The sequence below is a fragment of the Mustela nivalis genome (assembly GCF_964662115.1).
Source record: "Mustela nivalis genome assembly, chromosome: 3".
NCBI lineage: Eukaryota > Metazoa > Chordata > Mammalia > Carnivora > Mustelidae > Mustela > Mustela nivalis.
The window spans coordinates 8,927,735-8,945,868 of NC_139022.1; the positions used below are offsets into that span (position 1 = coordinate 8,927,735).

General features: G+C 51.8%; 1 protein-coding gene across 1 annotated transcript in view; it reads left to right on the forward strand.

The window, feature by feature from the left end:
- The window catches only part of LOC309861890 (gamma-2-syntrophin-like), a gene marked incomplete at its 5' end in the record, with an annotated part of 131,702 nt that overhangs the window by 82,441 nt on the left and 31,127 nt on the right, over window positions 1–18,134 (forward strand). Inside the window, 3 exon segments of the mRNA XM_082725200.1 lie at window positions 560–871; window positions 8,024–8,095; window positions 16,639–16,716. Of these exon segments, the coding sequence (XP_082581326.1) occupies window positions 560–871; window positions 8,024–8,095; window positions 16,639–16,716 (462 nt within the window).

Consider the following 18,134-nt stretch of genomic DNA (forward strand, 5'->3'; position numbering starts at 1 on the left):
TTGAGGCAGCTCTGAGGTCAGGTGTACTGAGCAAGTCGTTTGAAGCCTTCCTCCCTGCCATACCGCAGCATTACGTTTCCGGGTCAGACACAGGGACTGACATTTGTTTGGAATCCTGCCCCCAATGCGTCAGCCATATTACTGTTTCATTGACGTTTCGAACGCTGTTGTGATTTGTTACAGCTGGTGTAAAGAAAATCAGTTTTTCCACTCAGGCCAACTCTGTGTTTGCTGCAGTGACGGGGGGGCCTAGAAGTCACAACCTCATAGACAAGTTGGCAATCCGAGCCCCAAACAGAGTGTAATTTAATGCAGTGTTTTTAAACACCCACAGAGGGCACAACACTACTGTAGCCGGGGGACCCAGAGAGCGCTGATGCTCCCAGAGATGCTACTGGCCCCTGGGGACCCACAGGGCCCCCACAGACGCTCATATCCGTCACCCTGGTTTGGGCAATAGGAAACCCGCTGCTTCTGAGCGTGCCCACGGTCTGTCCCTTCTAGCCCCAATGCACGCTCGCTACAGCTTGGGTTTAATTTCAAGGGTTTCCCTCTGCAGGTTGTGCATATGGGATGGGTCAGCGAGAGACTCGAAGGCACCAGCTCCTGTCACACCTTCCAATCCAGGCTCCTGGCCCTGAAAGGCTTGTGCCTCCACGTGTTCAGCTCTCCTCCCGTAAGGACGCTCTTCTGTCCAAGACGCCCAGGGCTGCTGCGAGAAGTGGGTGGGACGTGTGTCCACAGGAGGGCAGACACGGAGGGGCCGGTCCCCTGCTCCCCTGCTCACATGCCAGCCAACGGGGAGGCAGGGGTTGCAGAAGGCCATTCTCCGAGCATCAGACACAAAACAGAACTAAACCCTCCTCTTCACGTACTCTGAGTTACTGCTCCGAAGATTAGACTCAGGAGGTTACTCTGTCCTTCACGTCTCCCATGTCTCATTATAAGCCTACCCCATAAGCCTAAGGCGAATTTCCAGAGTTCATGATCACACTGTCAAGCTATCACCAACCCTGTGGTGCCAGAAGGACCAGATAGAACGTGTGTGCCCTGCCCTCTATGGGGCTAAAGCAGCTTCTGGAACTTAGAACAGCCAGACCTGCTGGCCCTGGTGTGCGGAACCCAGATGCCAGCTGCCCACAGAGTGGGTGGTGCTTTCTGCCACCAGAAGTAAACCAAAGTGTCTCCTCCCTATGAAGGCTGGGGCGCCATCCCCATCATCCGTGTGCGCTGCACCTGCTCATCTGCCCGTGGTCAGGGGACCTATACTTCGCATCCGTGTCCTGGCTGCTGTTGGTAAGACTCCACATTTCACCTCCCCACCAGCTGTCATGGTCCTACAGTCTGGGCTGGAGGGGCGTGTGGTGGGGCAAGCAGGGGCTGGTGTCGGGGGCTCACCCATGCTGACTTGTGGAGCACCGCTGTGAACCTAGCACTTGGATGTCAGTCATGTCTCAGGAAGTGGTTTTAAAAATAAAAAATTATGAAAGGACATGATCATGTTTTCCCTTCAGGCATCAAGACGGTAGTGTAGGTTTTCAGTGATAAATACAGCTTTTTAATAAGGTTTTAAGTTTGGAATAATTATAGATTTGTCAAAAGCTGAACATATAGTACAGAGAATTCCCATGTCCCAGACTCCCTGAAGGTTGGCACCAAGTGTGACTCTAGCATCTGGTGGGCACTAGAAATTCAGTAGCGAGTTCCCTAATAACGACCTCACAGGCCACCAGTCCTCCCTGCGTACCTGACACTCTCCTTCTGTGTCTGGAACAAGCAGGACACCACCAGGTTGCATGTGTTTTAATCAGCCAGTGCTGTGGCTTTACTGAGGTTAAAGACTTACCTAAATCAAAAAAAAAAAAAAATCCAAGAATTTTCCTCAAAACAAATGTACTTATTTTTTTAAACATTTGTTGCAGATGTGATATTACGTGATTTTGCCTGAGAAACACGCAGCAGGAGAGAACTTGAGCCCTAACACAGACACACAGAAACACTAACCGTGGAGCTTACCTTGGGCTTAGCAGAAGCAGACATCTGCGGGGAGAGGGCGTGGGCTGGCGAACCCTGGAGAGGGGCCGTCTGTCCGTGTCCTAATGGAGATACTCACAGGCCCCTGTGACAAAGGGAGACTCGGGGCAGGCTCAGCCCTATGCTGGGTGGGAGGACGGGTCTCAGCCTCCCCTCCACCTGGTTTAGCATGAGCCTGGAGGCAGCCCTTGCAAGGCTCATGTCCAGGGCACAACCCCTCTTGCTCCCAGTTTTTCCCTGGGGATCATTGAGGTTTTCTGTGACATTTCTCCTCCCACTTCCTGAGGGCCCCGGGACTGACCACTGATCTTGGCACCCTGGTATCTCCAGGCACAGCTGGGTCGGAGAGCCCCAAGGTGCCCATGGTTCAAACAGTGTGGCCCTCCTGATCACAGAGTTGTCCCAGCGTAATTGCTGTCAGCAGTCACTTTTGTGTCCAGCATCCCAAGCTGTGGGAAGTGCCTCTGCCCGGGACAGCGCCCATGGCCTCCTGTCTTCTAAGGAAGAGCAGTTTCTAGTTAAAGATGATGTCATTTCCAGCCATGTTCAGTTACTGGTTTCTCTAAAGTTTCATGGAGGGCGCACACTTGGACATCTACCACGCTGTCCCTCACCCATGCATGGCCGTGCTGTGTGGCTGGAGGTGTGGGGTCTCTGAGCCTCCACCTGTCTGAGTGGGGATGCTGTGACACGCCCCACCATCTCCATGGAGGGAGAGCTGAGCAGAGCCATCTCTCGGGTGCAGCTGGTCCATCCAGGTTCTCTGCCAGAGTTTGTGCAGATCTCTGCGGTGAGAGGAACTGAACTCGATGGCACGTCCAGAGACCTGGGTGGACGGGTGGCCGCTCCTGGGCTCAGATGGTGTTTGTGGCCCAAGAGGAAATGCACACGTGCAGAGTGCTCACACGGCTTGGCCTGCCCCAGCCAGCCCTGCACAAATGTGACCTGGCGTATCCCATACTCAGTGGCGGGGACGGGACAATCAGCCCTGGTGCAAGTCGGGACCTGACCTGCAAGCTTGCTCCCTGTGGGTGCACCTGCTGCTCCATCCCCCCGCCAGGGCTCACTGTGTCTCAGGCTCACCCAGTCTTCCTGCTTGCTCATGGTCTCTGCTGACTCCGTACCTACCGTGGGGCCCTTCTCTGTGGCCGCACTGGCTGGGGAGCCGGGCGACAGGCTTATGTACTCTCTTCCAACAGACTGGGATCGGGTCCAGGATGTGGGGATAACGCTGTGTGATCTTAGGCAGGTCACCGCCCTCTCTGGTCTGCTAGCACCCCAGCACACTGTGTCGGTTAGACTAGGTGACGGAGGCAAGTCCGGCTTCTGCTGGCCTGGAGAATGGCTCCACAGAGACCGCACGGCTCTTCTCCTGTCCAGCCAGTGTCCATTCCTGCCAGCCTCTGCAGAACTTGTATGTGTTCAAATTCAAGCCGCAGAGGGAACGTCTGACAGGCTGGCACGGCCCTTGAGTGCAGGTGAGGTGACTGCACCGGGGAATCTGACACAGATGCTCTAGCCAGGGACCCCGGTGTGGTGGGTGGTGGACCCCCAGCGCTGACTCTGGGGAGGGCCTGGCTGTCCTAGCTCCATGCAGTGGGTTCCATGGTGCCGCTGTCCACTTCACCTGTAGCCATGGTCACCAGCCAGACCTCTGTGGGACCTGGGGTCCTGCACCCAGTGGGCTTGCCCAGGAAAGGGCCTTGGCAGCAGCTGTGGAAACTGGGGTAAGCGCATTAGGTGTCTTTCTATGGTGCTTCTCCCAAGTTGTGTTTGCTCCCCAAGGGGAGGTGTACAGCTGGCATTCACCACTTGTAACCCAGCAAGGTGCATGTGAAATTAATCCCAGCCTCCCAGAGACTCCTGCCAGCCAAGAGAGCCCCGTCTGTGCATCCCCAGTCCTTCCAGGCTTCCAGCTAGAGACCCTTGTCCTGCTGGAGTCGGTGACGGGGAAGCGTCCCGGTACCTCTTTATCCCACTGTCCCGATTTCATTGTGGGTATTTATTTGATACACAGGAGAGGAGTTAGAAGCATCTAGTCTAATCTTTACGTGTACGTACACTGGTTTTCTCATCTGAACCTTGCACAACCAGTGACGTCTGTCAAATGGGCTCCTGAGGGACACGGGGTCAGTGTGTTTCTGACCCGCACATTCTTAAAATGCATCTAAAAGCTGCAAGGATGGGCCTCGTGGGCAGATCTCTGTGTTAATGATGCTGAACTGAGGGAGGTTCGGCTTTCCAGGCCCTGGATCCAGCATGGCACTTAGAAGTGCCCCGCGTCCCCTCAGGAGGAGTCTGGTGCCAGATGTGGGACGCGAGACGTGGGCAGAGGTTTGAGCAGAGCGGGGTGTGGGGGGCGGCGGCTCGAGAGACACTGTGTAAACAAGGGCTCTCCGGGAGAGGAGGGGCTGCGGGCCATCACCCTGTGGAGTGAGACCCCATCACTCCAGTGGAGGCAAATGTCCCTGACCAGTGACTGCCGCTGTCCCTGCATCTCAGGTCCCCACTTACCCATCCTTCCTCCTGGGGGCAGCGGTTTTGCTCGGATGGCCTGACCACACTCACCCAGCCTGTGTCTCCACACTTCAGGTCCGAAAACTTGAGTACATTCTCAGAAGAGGTTCTCTAGCAGGTAATCTGGGAAGAGCTGAAAGAGGGCATCTACCACCATCCGGACAGGGCAGATGAGACACTGAAGCAAGAGGGGGAAGAAGGACAGAGGCTGGGAGAGAGATGGGGCAGGGGAAGTTCTTCCACCTCTCCAGGCTGCAGGTGTCTGGGGCTGGGAAGCAGAAGCCAGCAGTGGGGGCTGGCCCGGGTCTCTTGGGCTCTGGGAGGTGATCCCAGGGGTGGGGTAAAGCCAGGGTGACTCATCACACTGCTCTGCTTCCTGCCAGCTTGCCCTCCAGTGCCCCCCAGTGGGGTGGCTGGGTTTAGTGCCAGCACAGCCACACAGTTTCCAGAGTTATTTAAATTAGTTAATGGAATCAAAGAAAAATGAAAAGAGCCCTGAGGGCCTCGTGGATATTTTGGAGGGAGTTTGCATCAAGCAGAACCTTAGGAACACTTTGTGTTTGTGCTTCTGCCGAATCAGAGAAGCATTCACGGGGCAAAACCCGAAGATGGCCAACCTGCGTGCACCAACGTGGGCCTGCCCAGTGCAAAGTCACAGCAGCGAGGAGGCTCATGAGGGATTTCTTCTTGCATTTTCACAATACTCCAAAAATAAGTGCTATTGTTGTGACTGGAAAAGTTAAAAATCATGTCCACATTCACCCTATAGCTTGTACCCCACATCGCCTTCCAGCGATCACTCTGACTGACCTCGCTTGCATGTCTCACCTTCTGCGTTTTTTGAATCACAGGACAGTGACTTAACTCTGGGTCAGTTAATGTGAAGCGGCCGCACGTCCCTGGATCCTCATACCATTAACTGCCCAGTGAAACGTCCTGAAGCGATGGGCGTGGAGTGCCCAGTTGCCTGGTTTCCTCCGGTGTTTATCTGGCAGAGCGATTTTAAGAAGGCCACCATGCAGCACATGGAATACTTGGAACATTTCAAAGACACTGTGAACTGTGATCAGTTTCATTTTTTATTTGTATATGTAATGGCTGGAAAGTAACTACAAAGTGAACAGTAAAAATCAAAATTTGTTGAATATTTCAGATTTTCTCATGAATTACTCTAATGTAGAGGTCATACATGCAAACATGAGTTGTCAGCTGTAAAACAGTACTCAAATTTAAGATGATTTGGGGCACCTGGTAGTCAGCCAGTGAAGCATCTGCCCTTCGCTCAAGTCATGATCGCAGGTTCCTGGGATCCAGGAACATTGGGCTCCCTGCTCAATGGGGAGTCTGCTTCTCCCTCTGCCTGCTACTGCCCACTGCTTGTGCACACTCTCTCTCTCGTTCTGCCAAAAAAAGAAAATATTTTTTTTTTAAATCAGGTGATTTCCCTCAACTCTAGTGCCAACCAATCTTCGACAAAGCAAGAATGTCCAATGGAAAAAAGAGAGTCTCTTCAAGAAATGGTGTTGGAAAAACTGGACAGCCACATGCAGAAGAATGAAACTGGACCATTTCCTTACACCACACACGTAAATAGACTCAAAATTGATGAAGGACCTCAAAGTAAGACAGGAATCCATCAAAATCCTTGAGGAGAACACAGGCAACAACCTCTTTGACCTTAGCCACAGCAACGTCTTCCCAGAAACATCACCAAAGGCAAGAGAAGCAAGGGCAAAAATGAGCTGTTGGGATTTCATCAAGATCAAAAGCTTTTGCACCGCAAAGGAAATAGTTAACAAAACCAAAAGACAACTGGTAGAATGGGAGAAGATATGTGCAAATGACATATCAGATAAAGGGCTAGTATCCAAATCTATAAAGAACTTATCAAACTCAACATCCAAAGAACAAACAATCCATCAAGAAATGGGAAGAAGATATGAACACACATTTCTGCAAAGAAGACATCCAGATGGCCAACAGACACATGAAAAGTGTTCCACATCACTCGGCATCAGGGAAATACAAACCAAAACCACAATGAGAAATCACCTCATACCAGTCAGAATGGCTAAAATTAACCAGTCAGGAAATGTCAGATGCTGGTGAGGATGCCTGGGAACCCTCCTACACTGGTGGTGGGAATGCAAGCTGGCGCAGCCACTCTGGAAAACAGTATGGAGGTTCCTCAAAAAGTTGAAAATAGAGCTACCCTACAACCCAGCAATCTCACTACTGGGTATTGACCCTAAAGATACAAGTGCAGTGATCCAAACGGATGTGTGCACCTGATTGTTTATAGCAACAATGTCCCCAATAGCCAAACTGTGAAAAGAACCTAGATGTCCATCAACAGATGAATGGATAAAGAAGATGTGGTACACACACACACACACACACACACACACACACACACAGACACACACAATGGAATACTATGCAGCCATCAAAAGAAATGAAATCTTGCCATTTGCGACAATGTGGATGGAACTAGAGGGTATTATGCTGAGCAAAATAAGTCAATCAGAGAAAGACAATTATTATATGATCTCCCTGATATGAGGAAGTTGAGAGGCAATGTGGGGGCTTAAGGGGGTAGGAAAGGAAAAAATGAAACAAGATGGGATCAGGAGGGAGACAAACCATAAAGAGACTCTTAATCTCACAAAACAAACTGTTTTTGTTTGCGTGGGGGAGGGGGGTAGGGAGAGGATTGTTGGGTCATAGACATTGGGAAGGGTATGTGCTGTGGTGAGTGCTGTGAAGTGTGTAGACTGTAGCCCTGGGGCTAATAATACATTATATGTTAATAAAAATTTTAAAAAATTATAAAAATTTTAAAAATCAGGTGATTTGATTATTATTATTGTTAAAATAGTTGTAAAATGCAGTGTCAGGCCAATCATAAACATGTTCAGTTACATTGATAAGATAAAGCTTTTATTATTCCTTGAATGGAACAGACTAGTGATGTTAGTCCTAAGTCACAGGACAGGACACACATACTTCAGGTCACACTCTGGCAAACACTCAGACTCACCCACACTCACATGCAAACTAGTTACCCTCTTAATTCTATAGCTGTCCCTGAGTGTGTGTGTCAGATGAGCTCCTGCCTTGCCCGTGTGTGCCACACCCCAGCGGAGGTGAGCACAGATGACCCACGTACAAGGGTTAGCATTCCTCCCATCCGGCTCGCAGCTGAGAATGTAATTAAGGTAAAGGCTCTCTGCCACTGGGAACGTTTACATTCATCCAGCCAGAAGTACCATGTTTAGTTACACGTATACTTTACAATTTTTTCTATTTTTATTGAGGTGTAATGGACAAAAGCGCAGTAACTTTATAGTGCATGACACGGCGGTTCGCACGCTGAAGTGACTCCCAAAGATAAAGACTTTATCTCATCTCATTAACTTTTAGGAATAGGAAAATGCTTGTGGTTTATATGTATATTTTATAATTCTCACAGGTGAGCACATTAGACTGGGCACAAGCAGAAAAATCCTACAACCTCTGTGAAGTACTATTTAAACTTCACAAGGTAGGTACCCTCTGTGCACGAGATGCTGTCATATAAATAAGATGTGCTTTTGGGTTTGAAAAGTCCATTGAAAGATTAGGTTAACCTGAAAGTCTTTAGCTCTCTTCCCATTCCCCACCCTCAAAGCTGCCATCCTGCTGTCCATCAAGGTGGATGGCTGGGTGTTGGGTAGATGGATGGATGGATGGGTGGGTGGATGATGGACATATGGGTGGATGGATGGGTGGGTGGATGGGTGGATGGATGGACAAATGGATAGGTGGGTGAGTGGGTGGATGGGTAGGCATATGGGCGTATGGGTGGGTGGTAGGAGGTGGATGGATGGGTGAGTGGATGGGTGGGTGGTGGATGGATAGGTGGACAGATGTGTGGATGGACAGAGTGTGCACAAGTGTGTAGGTGCACATGTACTGGGAAGAGGGTGTTTTGTTACCGCCACGTACAGTAATATGTTCCAGAATCTTTGGTTGATTATTGTCTTTGCCATCGTCTATAATATATCAGATATAAACCTGAGCTTTCATATCCAAGTCTGGCCTAGGCTGACCTGAATGACTAATCAAATAGTCCAGTCCTGTTAGAGGGAAGGCACTCATTGCCTAAGGAAGGGCAACATGTTACCTATAATGTGCATCCCAGCTTTCAGAATCATTCTGTTGAGTTGAACAATTCCAAAGTAATGAATCCATTGCAACAGCATCCATTCTCGGTTTCTGCTCGGCCGGCCCATGGGGGACTGGTTGGGTCAGGGGGTCAGGGCTGTGAGCGCTCAGTGGGACTCAGTGTGCTTGCTGTTCCCGCATGTTGCCGTATTGGATATGACAAAAACTGGTGACTATGGATTCCACCAAGGTGCACATGCCTTGGAGACACAGTTGTCCCACTGTGCACTCTTGGCAGATCTCAGAATGGGAGAGAATTCTTTAAAAAATACTAAATTACACAAAAATGTTGGGACAGGGAACCTGAGATGGGACACGTGGGAAAGAATGTGCTGGTCACTGAGCCCACTCAGGTAAGGGCAGACGACCCCTGGAGGGGCGTAGTCCCCCCACTTCCCTGGCAGCCGGGGGGGCCCGGTGTGCTCCAGCTGTGGCTTGTGTCTAGGCTGGCAGGGAGGCAGGGCCTCTGGCTTCCTGCCCCTGCTCAAGGAGAACCCAGGGCTCACCACCCGTCATGGGGGCAGAGGGGCAGGCAGCCTGCCCTCAGCCTGCCAGGTGCGGCCCTGCTGAGGTCAGGCCGGCTTGCAGCGTGCAGCAGCGGGGACGACTGAGGGCCGTGGATGGTTCGTGGTCATGCGTGAAGTGCCTGCTCTGGAGTTGGAGGGGCCGAGACCACCCCTTGGAGTTTCACGTGGTTTCTTCACCTCCATCCATCATCTGTGGAACAGGAGCCATCCTAGGGCCCTCTGTCGTACGATCCTTTCAGCAGGGTTGTGTTAATTCAGTGTGGTGCTGTCACTCTGGGCAGAGTGAAGTCCCCACTCCGCATGGCCTCCTGGGCGTGTCTGAGGTCCCTTCCCGTCCTGTGCGTCCTGGGAGCTGGGACGCGCTAGCGCTACGGTCGGGGCCAGTGCACTGCCCGTGACTGTCTCGTCCTATGTGAAGTCGCCTGGCAGGAGCTGTAAATCAGAGCTCAGAAGTCCTTCTGGTGTGAGATGTTGCCCGGACGTCTGTCTTCATTCCTTAGGCTTCCGTGGCGATGTTACCATGTTACCATGCAGCTGAGTCCCTGCCCAGTTGTGCGTGCCCAGCAGCCATCCTGGCTGGACAAGATCTTGTAAATCAACACCATTTTATTGCAGTAACAGACCCCTGTGAGTCATCGGATATTAAGTAAGACGGAACCCTAAGGATCAGGAGTGTTGTACTGACACACCAGCACAACCGTGAGAATATGAATTAGTTGTGATGCCAGTGGTGACCGTAATTGTATTTACTTATACCTCCTCCATGTGTTTCCTCTTCAAATGGTGCCTTTGCACGTACCTACCTTTCCACAGTATCTGGAATGCATTTGCACAATTATTTGCTCATGGAAGTTCTGAGGAGGGACAGCCGCCTCTGTATTTGTGCTCCACTGCTGGGAGACGGACAACGCAGACACGTGGGTGTGTGGGACATTCTCTCATCACTGGGTCAGGCACCGTCTGTCTCCATTGCTCACAGAGGGGTTGGGATTTCAGCCTGTGGTCAGCTGGACTGGGGGGCTCAGGGCCTTGCGGGGGGCAGCTCTCTGATCCCAGCCAGGTGGCGCGCTGCATCAGAGACAAACCTTCATTCCTGCTGCGTTGTGTTGGTGATAGCAGGGCACTGAGCATGTATGTAACATGACACATGGCATGCATGATATCGTATATGTGATACGTGGATGTGCACGTGCAGGACGAGACCATACCGTGTTGGCCGCAGCACGTCAGGGGCATATTGCTGTTGGCCAGACTGTGCTGCTGATGAGGCTGGTGTGCAGAGTGCAATGTCTGTGGGCTTCAGTGAGCTGTCGGGGTTGGGGGTCATACACACTGTGGATGAAGGCTGTCTCCACGCTTCCTCTGGAAAGACCAACAGCAGGTCTTGACTGTGTAGTCAGGGACGTGAGTTTGGGAGCTGTGTCCTGCCAGTTGCCGCTTTCCTTCGTTCTGGGCAAGTAGCTGGCAAGGACAGAGCTCTTCCAGCAGCAGCGGCCTAGAAGGAGAGCTTCGACTCAGCGGTGAGGGAGGCAGAGCCCTGAAGTCTGAGCTACTCGCTGTGAGGCCAGAGGATTTGTCCTGTGTCCCCATGCAGGAGGGCAGTGTCCCCTGCATAGAAAGCACCTGTGTCCCTTTCGGGTCAGTGCATGCAAATCCAAGTAGGACGTCTCTGTCTAAGTTGAAAATTAAAACCATACCCCGTGCAATTTTTAGTGTGTTTTGTCTGATAATTGGACCTTGAAAAGTCATTAATCAAAAATTAGAAGTTTTGAATGAAAATTTTATGTTTTAAGTTTTGGTTTGCCTCCTTAAATATCCTCGAAAAGACTTTTAAATTTGAATCTGGGATTTTAGGCTGCCTGTAACAGTAATGCACATGGGAAACATATTCCCAGGATACTATGAAAAAATGGTAAAAAATTGACATTATGTGGAAGCTGTTCTCAGGGCAGGTCATGTGCAGACTTTCATCTGTCAGTACCCAAAAAAAGAATTTCATAGAAAGATCTAGAGTCCTTTTCCTTTTTTGAAAAAGGTGGCTCACGGTCCCACGTCAACCTCTTTGTCATCTTGCCTGTGGCTTTCCGCACGCTGGAGGTGTGGCATTGGTGCCGGGGGTCAGCCCTCTGTGTGGATGTTCCTCCTAAAACACCAGACAGTCGCTTCTTCTCCCACCCCGTGGGACGCCCAGTGAGATGGCAGGAAGGCTCTTGGCACTGCACGTTAGGAAGTGATCATGAAACCATGACGTTAGCCAGGAGCCCAGCCATGGCACCAGGTCAGGCAGCCCCGGGGCCCGGCAGTGACAGTGAAGACAGTTTTGTAGAATGAACGGTTTTTACAAGGAGGCTGCGTTCGGTAGGTCATGGGGCATGTTTGGAAGTGTTAAGTAACTGCTCACAAAATAGGATCTCCCTTTTGCGCGCACCTTCCGTCACTGTGGAAAACCCTCCTCATGCCTCGACTTAAAGTCGTCCATGTGCTGTTAGTTCTCTCTCGAAGACTGAAGACGATGGCTGCCCTGGGAAGGGATGCAGGGCACAGAGCTGTAACGACTGTCCCCCAGGACAGCCATTAGGATGTGGTCTGGGAAATACATGTTGTCGTTGCAACATCGTTTCTGACTTTCTTCTCCCTAAAAGTTACTTCTACTGATGCTTAGAATTGTTGTTCCCTAGTTCAGCTCTCATCAGAAAATGGATGAGAAAGTTGCCTCAGTCAGCTTGGGTGCAGAAGACACCCAAACCGCGCCCAGCTCCCGGAGGGCACCTAGTACAGGTGCCGCCGGATGGCAATGACCATCCTGCAGGAAACCCCCAGGTGTCTCCGCTCGACGTGAGAATATCCCAGTTAAAACCATCCATCCCTGAAGTTCACTTGACTGTTTGGTCAAGGACGTGGACAGTAAGGTTTCTGTAGGGGGCCTCCCGGGAGGGCTGAACTCCCCCTTTACGTCTGAGCTCAGCCTCAGTATCACCCACGGCTCCAAGCTCAGAGGCACGGGGTAGCTGCCTGCAGCCTCACCGGAGGCTGGATGGGACCCAGGTTCGCTCAGCCTCCAGCTGCTTTTCTAGGCTGCTCTGTCTCACCGGTTGGAAACATTGCATTCAGGAATCTCTCTAACTTGCTCTCCAGAAACCTGTGGAGCAGTGGGTTTCTGGAGTTGGATTCCCAGGGAAGGGGGTCCTCAGTGGAGGGATGACTAGGGATGACTGTGCCGTTGGCTCAGCTGCATTGCTGCAAAGGGCAGAGGGTCTCTAAGAGTGGGGTGGGCTTGGGGGTCAGCAGAGGGACCCTGGGCCAACTAGGGGACCCAGCATAAAAGTGAGCTGTCTCTGTCTTTCCATAGACTATGGTTTTGCAAGTGGGAGCAAACCCCAAAACATGGGGCTCCTGCCTGGCAGGAAGGCCTGAAGGCTGGGGCACCTCTGTCCCTGATGTTTGCCTTCCCAGGGAAGAAGGCTCTAGGTCCCTGAGAAACACAGTCCCAGGCTGTGGAAGTGGCCACAGATTTGCATCTCCATGGGATCTATACTTAGGCTGTCTAGTGCCCCGCAGATAGAAGGCTGGGCCCGGATCCTGGCAGGGGAGCCGGGGCTGTGTCAGAGGAGCCCCCACCCCACACTGACCGGGTGACTGATTCAGACAGGAGCTGCAGGGAAGCACCAGGAATGAGCTACCATGGAGCTCTGTGCACACGCCCACTCTGTTGACAGCGCATCATTTGCTGTGCGGCTGCGTACTGGGGTGACAGAAAGTAAAGACAGCTCTGAAGCCATTCTGTGTTCTGTTGCGGGATGTCCCAGGTTGTTCAGAAGCTATTTTTTAATTCCTCCTGTCTTTTCCTAATACAGAGCTCAGCTCACTGCTTTGAGTTATAAACATGTGACTCCCTGGAAAGTGACCTCATTCCCCAGAACTGCTCTAAACGAGTAATTCAAAAGCGACAAATCACTATGTGGGGGAGAGCATTTAACAGGAGCTCAGTCTTAGCTCATGCGATGGTCGCACCGCTCTGTGTTGCCTTAAGGGCGCATGCTCTCGTGCTGGTGCATGGTGACCTGGCGTGAGCTGAGGACGTGCATGTCTTATGCTTTACTGACCACCTGCGCAGCCCTTCCTGACGTCTGCATCTGGAAGTTCAGGAACGGGTTCAGAGGGAAGTGAACAGCCGAGGTTGCAGCTCGTGGTCGCAGCACAAAGTTTCAGGATGTGACGGTCCCAAACTGAAAACACCAGAGGACCTCCAGTTATTCCAGTGACGGGAGAGGACGTGACTGACCACCCCCTGGCCGCCTTGCTGGGCAGATGCTTCCTGAGGGGTCTCCCTTGGTCATCAGCCTGACGGTCACACTCAGTACTTAGAGACAGAGTCTCTGAAAGCAGCTCACTAGTCCTGGTTTACGACGTGTCATTTTCTTTATTAAGGGGTTTCTGTGTTCGCAGGCTGATGTGAAGGACCGGGGGTGGGGCTCCAAAATCCAGGGGCAGTCTCTGTTGCAGGACTCATTTAGAATGAGGAACACACATGCACACACGCACACACGCACACACGCTGGGGAGGCGGGAGGCATCTGACCGCGTGCGGGAATCAGCGTGTCGGGGGCCAGCAACAGGGACAGCACAGAGGGAGTCCTGCAGAGACGTCCACCAGGCCTGCGGGAGGCCAGGGGCACCCCAGAGCCCACGAGCCCCGCTGCACACATCAGCCATCACCTTTACCTGCAAACCCACACCCAGAAAGTGTAAGAAGCATTTGGCCAATGACCATGTTCCCACAGATTTGGGGAATCAGCGTTGAGCATATGTGTAAATGGGGTGTGTCTCGCTGGACTGGACCTCGTTCAAAGTGTTTCAGAATCACACCAGGCCAGCTCGGGTCATTCCTGCTGTCACACCTGAATGGCGGTGACATCACAGGCCCACAGGCCACCTGGCATCCCCTTTATGGGACAAGGCAGTCTTGGTGGAGTCCTCGCAGAGGAGCTCCAGGGTCTGGGTGGCCACTTCAGGGCAAAAGCACGTGTGTGCGCATGTATGTGTGCGGACATGTGTGTATGTGTGCAGACATGCATGTGTGAGTGGGCTGCAAGGGGCAGGAGGGCAGATACAGTTGGGCCACCCACTGCCCACAGCTCTGCGCACAAAGTCTGTGAGGCCCATGTGGCCAGCAGTCACCCATGGCTTCACTGTGTCGGTAAAGGACTCAGAAAAGGAGAGCAGATGCCACAGCCCATGGCAGACACAGGGTCACTGCTCTGATCTTCACTGTTTAAAAAATATATGTATTTTATTAACATGTAATGTGTTATTTGCCCCAGGGATACAGGTCTGTAAATTATCAGTCTTATACAATTCACAGCACTCACCATAGCACATACCCTCCCCAGTGTCCATCCCCCAGCCTCCCTCTTCCTACCCCCCAAACCCCCGGCAACCCTCAGTTTGTTTTGTGAGATCAAGAATCTCTTATGCTTTGTATCCCTCCCCATCCCATCTTGTTTCATTTATTCTTTTCCTAACCCTCAACCACCCCCCCCACATTGCATCTCCACTTCCTCATATCAGGGAGATCATATGATAATTGTCTTTCTCCGATTGACTTATTTCACTCAGCATAATACCCTCTAGTTCCATCCACGTTGTCGTAAATGACAAGATTTAATTTCTTTTGATGGCTGCATAGTATTCCATTGTATATATCTATATCTATATCTATATCTATATCTATCTATCTATCTATATATATATATATATCACATCTTCTTTAACCATTCATCTGTTGATGGACATCTAGGTTCTTTCCATAGTTTGGCTATTGTGGACGTTGCTGCTATGAACATTGTCATGCACATGCCTCTTCAGATCACTATGTTTGTATCTTTAGGGTCAATACCCAGTAGTGCGACTGGGTCATAGGTTAGCTCTGTTTTCAACTTTTTGAGGAACCTCCATGCTGTTTTCCAGAATGGTTGCACCAGCTTGCATTCCCACCACCAGTGTAGGAGGGTTCCCCTTTCTCCGCATCCTCACCTGTCATCCTCATCTGTCATTTCCTGACTTGTTGATTTTAGCCATTCTGACTGTTGTGAGGTGGGATCTCATTGTGGTTTTGATTTGTATTTCCCTGATGCCCAGCGATGTGGAGCACTTTTCATGTGTCTGTTGGCCATCTGGATGTCTTCTTTGCAGAAATGTCTGTTCATGTCCTCTGCCCATTTCTTGATTGGATTCTTTGATAATGACACTGATATGTTTTTTATAGATTTTGGACACTAGCCCTTTCTCTGATATGTCGTTTGCAAATATCTTCTCCCATTCTGTTGGTTGTCTTTTGGTTTTGATGACCATTTCCTTTGCTATGCAAACCTTTTTTTTTTTTTAAAGATTTTATTTATTTATTTGACAGAGAGATCACAAGTAGGCAGAGAGGCAGGCAGAAAGAGAGGGGGAAGCAGACTCCCTGCTGAGCAGAGAGCCCAATGTGGAGCTCGATCCCAGGACCCTGGGATCATGACCTGAGCCAAAGGCAGAGGCTTTAACCCAATGAGCCACCCAGGTGCCCCATGCAAAAGCTTATGATCTTGATAAAGTCCCAAGAGTTCATTTTTTCCTTTGCTTCCCTTGTCTTTGGCAATGTTTCTAGGAAGAAATTATTGCAGCTGAGGTCCAGGAGGTTGCTGCCTGTGTTCTTCTCAAGGATTTGGACGGATTCCTGTCTAACATTGAGGTCTTTTGTCCATTTTGAGTCTATTTTTGTGTGTGGTGTAAGGAAATCTGACCTTTGCTGTTGAAGGGGTTTTTAAAGCATTCATTCTATGTGGTCAGGGCCACTGGGTTAACACTGGACAATCCCAAGTGAGGGTCCTGGCCCTGTGGCCTCCAAAGTGTGCACAGAGGCCTGTCACTCAGGACCGAACTAGGCAGTTGGAGTGCCTGTGGGGCCCTGGGGGGTCATGGGGACATGGGGTGGCACCTGTGCCGTTTTCATTGCTCAGTGGTTTGGCGCTGAACCGCAGCACAGAGGTCTCCTGCCTGTCTCGTAAGTTCCATAAAGAACCTACAGACCTTTTGAGGAAACACTGAAGCAGAAGCCGTGGTTACTAGAATTTTAAGCGAAAGGTTCTTTTGGCCATAATTTGCTCAAAATCAGGGTTACCTGGGGCCCATTTCCCCAGGAGCTCTGTCAGAGGACATCCTGTTCCTGCACATGCCCTCAGGTGCAGCCGCTGGGGTCACAGAAGTCATAGCAGTCTCCCGTGGGCTGGTAGCTCTGGGACATGCACAGCGTGGGGCCCAGCCCTTCATGGGAATCCCCGTCCCATGCTAACACGCCACCAGCTCTGTTTTCCAGTTGTGGCTTGCAGAGGACCGCTGGCTACCCACGGACTTTGGCCGCGATGACCTGGGGCCCTTCTGCTTCAGCATCCAGGTCAGCCACAGCTAGAGTCGCCTCTTCAGCATGGAGCTGGCGACTGAGCTGCTGCATGGGAGAGGTCTTTCCAAAGAGCTACCTTCATGGAAGTTCAGAGAGCCGGGGTAAGCGACTCCCAGCTTTAAGGGGAAAGCCCTGTGGATGTCTGGCCTCGTAATTCCGTGTGCAGACACTTGTTCCAGAGAGAAATGGATCTTTCAACATTGAGCATGCCTGCCTGGTTGACAAGGTCCTAGCGACCGTCCTGTTCCATGTGTTTCGCCAGGGACAGGGTCATGAGAGGGAGGAGTGAGGGGCTGTGCGTCTCCGCCAAGCCGTGTGTCGTGTGTGTGGAAAGCACCCACTTCCCTCTGCAGGGCTCCAGGGACAGCACGCCTGCACTCCTGATGGGCAAGGCTGCCACAGACTGTTCTCTGCAGACAGCGCAAGGGAGTAACCCACCATCACCGGGGCATCCATCATGTTAAGGCACACTCGGTGGCCCTTCCTCTGCATCTTAGTGATCGCGGGGAGAAGACAGGACACCCCTTCTTGGGACAGCAGGTGTATCACTCACATGGTCGAATGTGTATCGACAGGAAGCATCAGGACTAGGTGTTTTAGTCCTCGTTGTCATGACTGTGGGGTTCCCTTTACGAGGAGGCCACCCTACAAACCAGAGGCAGGAAATCCACACACTGATGTGTCAGGGAGAGGACTTAGTCCCCAACAGCACTGGGCTCATCCGGCTTTGCATCTGTGACCGTAAGGCCGTGGGCTCAGCCATAGAAGACTGCCCGCTCCCTAAGACACGCATGTTTGGGGTGGGACGATCCTGGGCCTCCGGCTTCTCTCCTGGCTGCTGCACCAGCCGTCACTGCAGTCAGTGGGCCTCCCTGTGAGGGTTTGAGCATCACTTGCCACCCGTGGGGTCTGCATGGGGACATCGCACTCAGATGCTGGGAGACCCTCCTCTCGAGTGGGCCAGTGCGTCCGGAATCGGTTCTAAAGCTCATGGGGCCCCGCTTGCTGCAGGCGGGTGTGGGAGGGCCAGGGGCACCCAACACTGGCTCCCGATCACAGCACCCACTTGGAGATGTTGCGGCGGTCAGCCACTCAGATCCTGAGTGCAGCTGAGTTCCCAGAGTGCATGTGGCAGTGCACGTGGGCCCAGCTGAACCTTACGTTCTTACCTTGGGTGCACATCACGCTGCCAGAAGACGAGGAAGATGTGAGGTGTCCACTGCATCCCTGGCTGCGGTGCAGCCAGGGGCTGCCCGAGCCTCTGATGGAGGGAGGCCGCAGGACCCGCTCGTCCTGTGCCTGTCACTGTGTAAGTTTGCAGCCATCCTGGGTGGTTCTGTTCTCTCTTCTCCCTTCCTTGTGTCCAGAGCCAGGGGCAAGGCTTGGGGACACCAGGCCTTTCATAGCCGGAA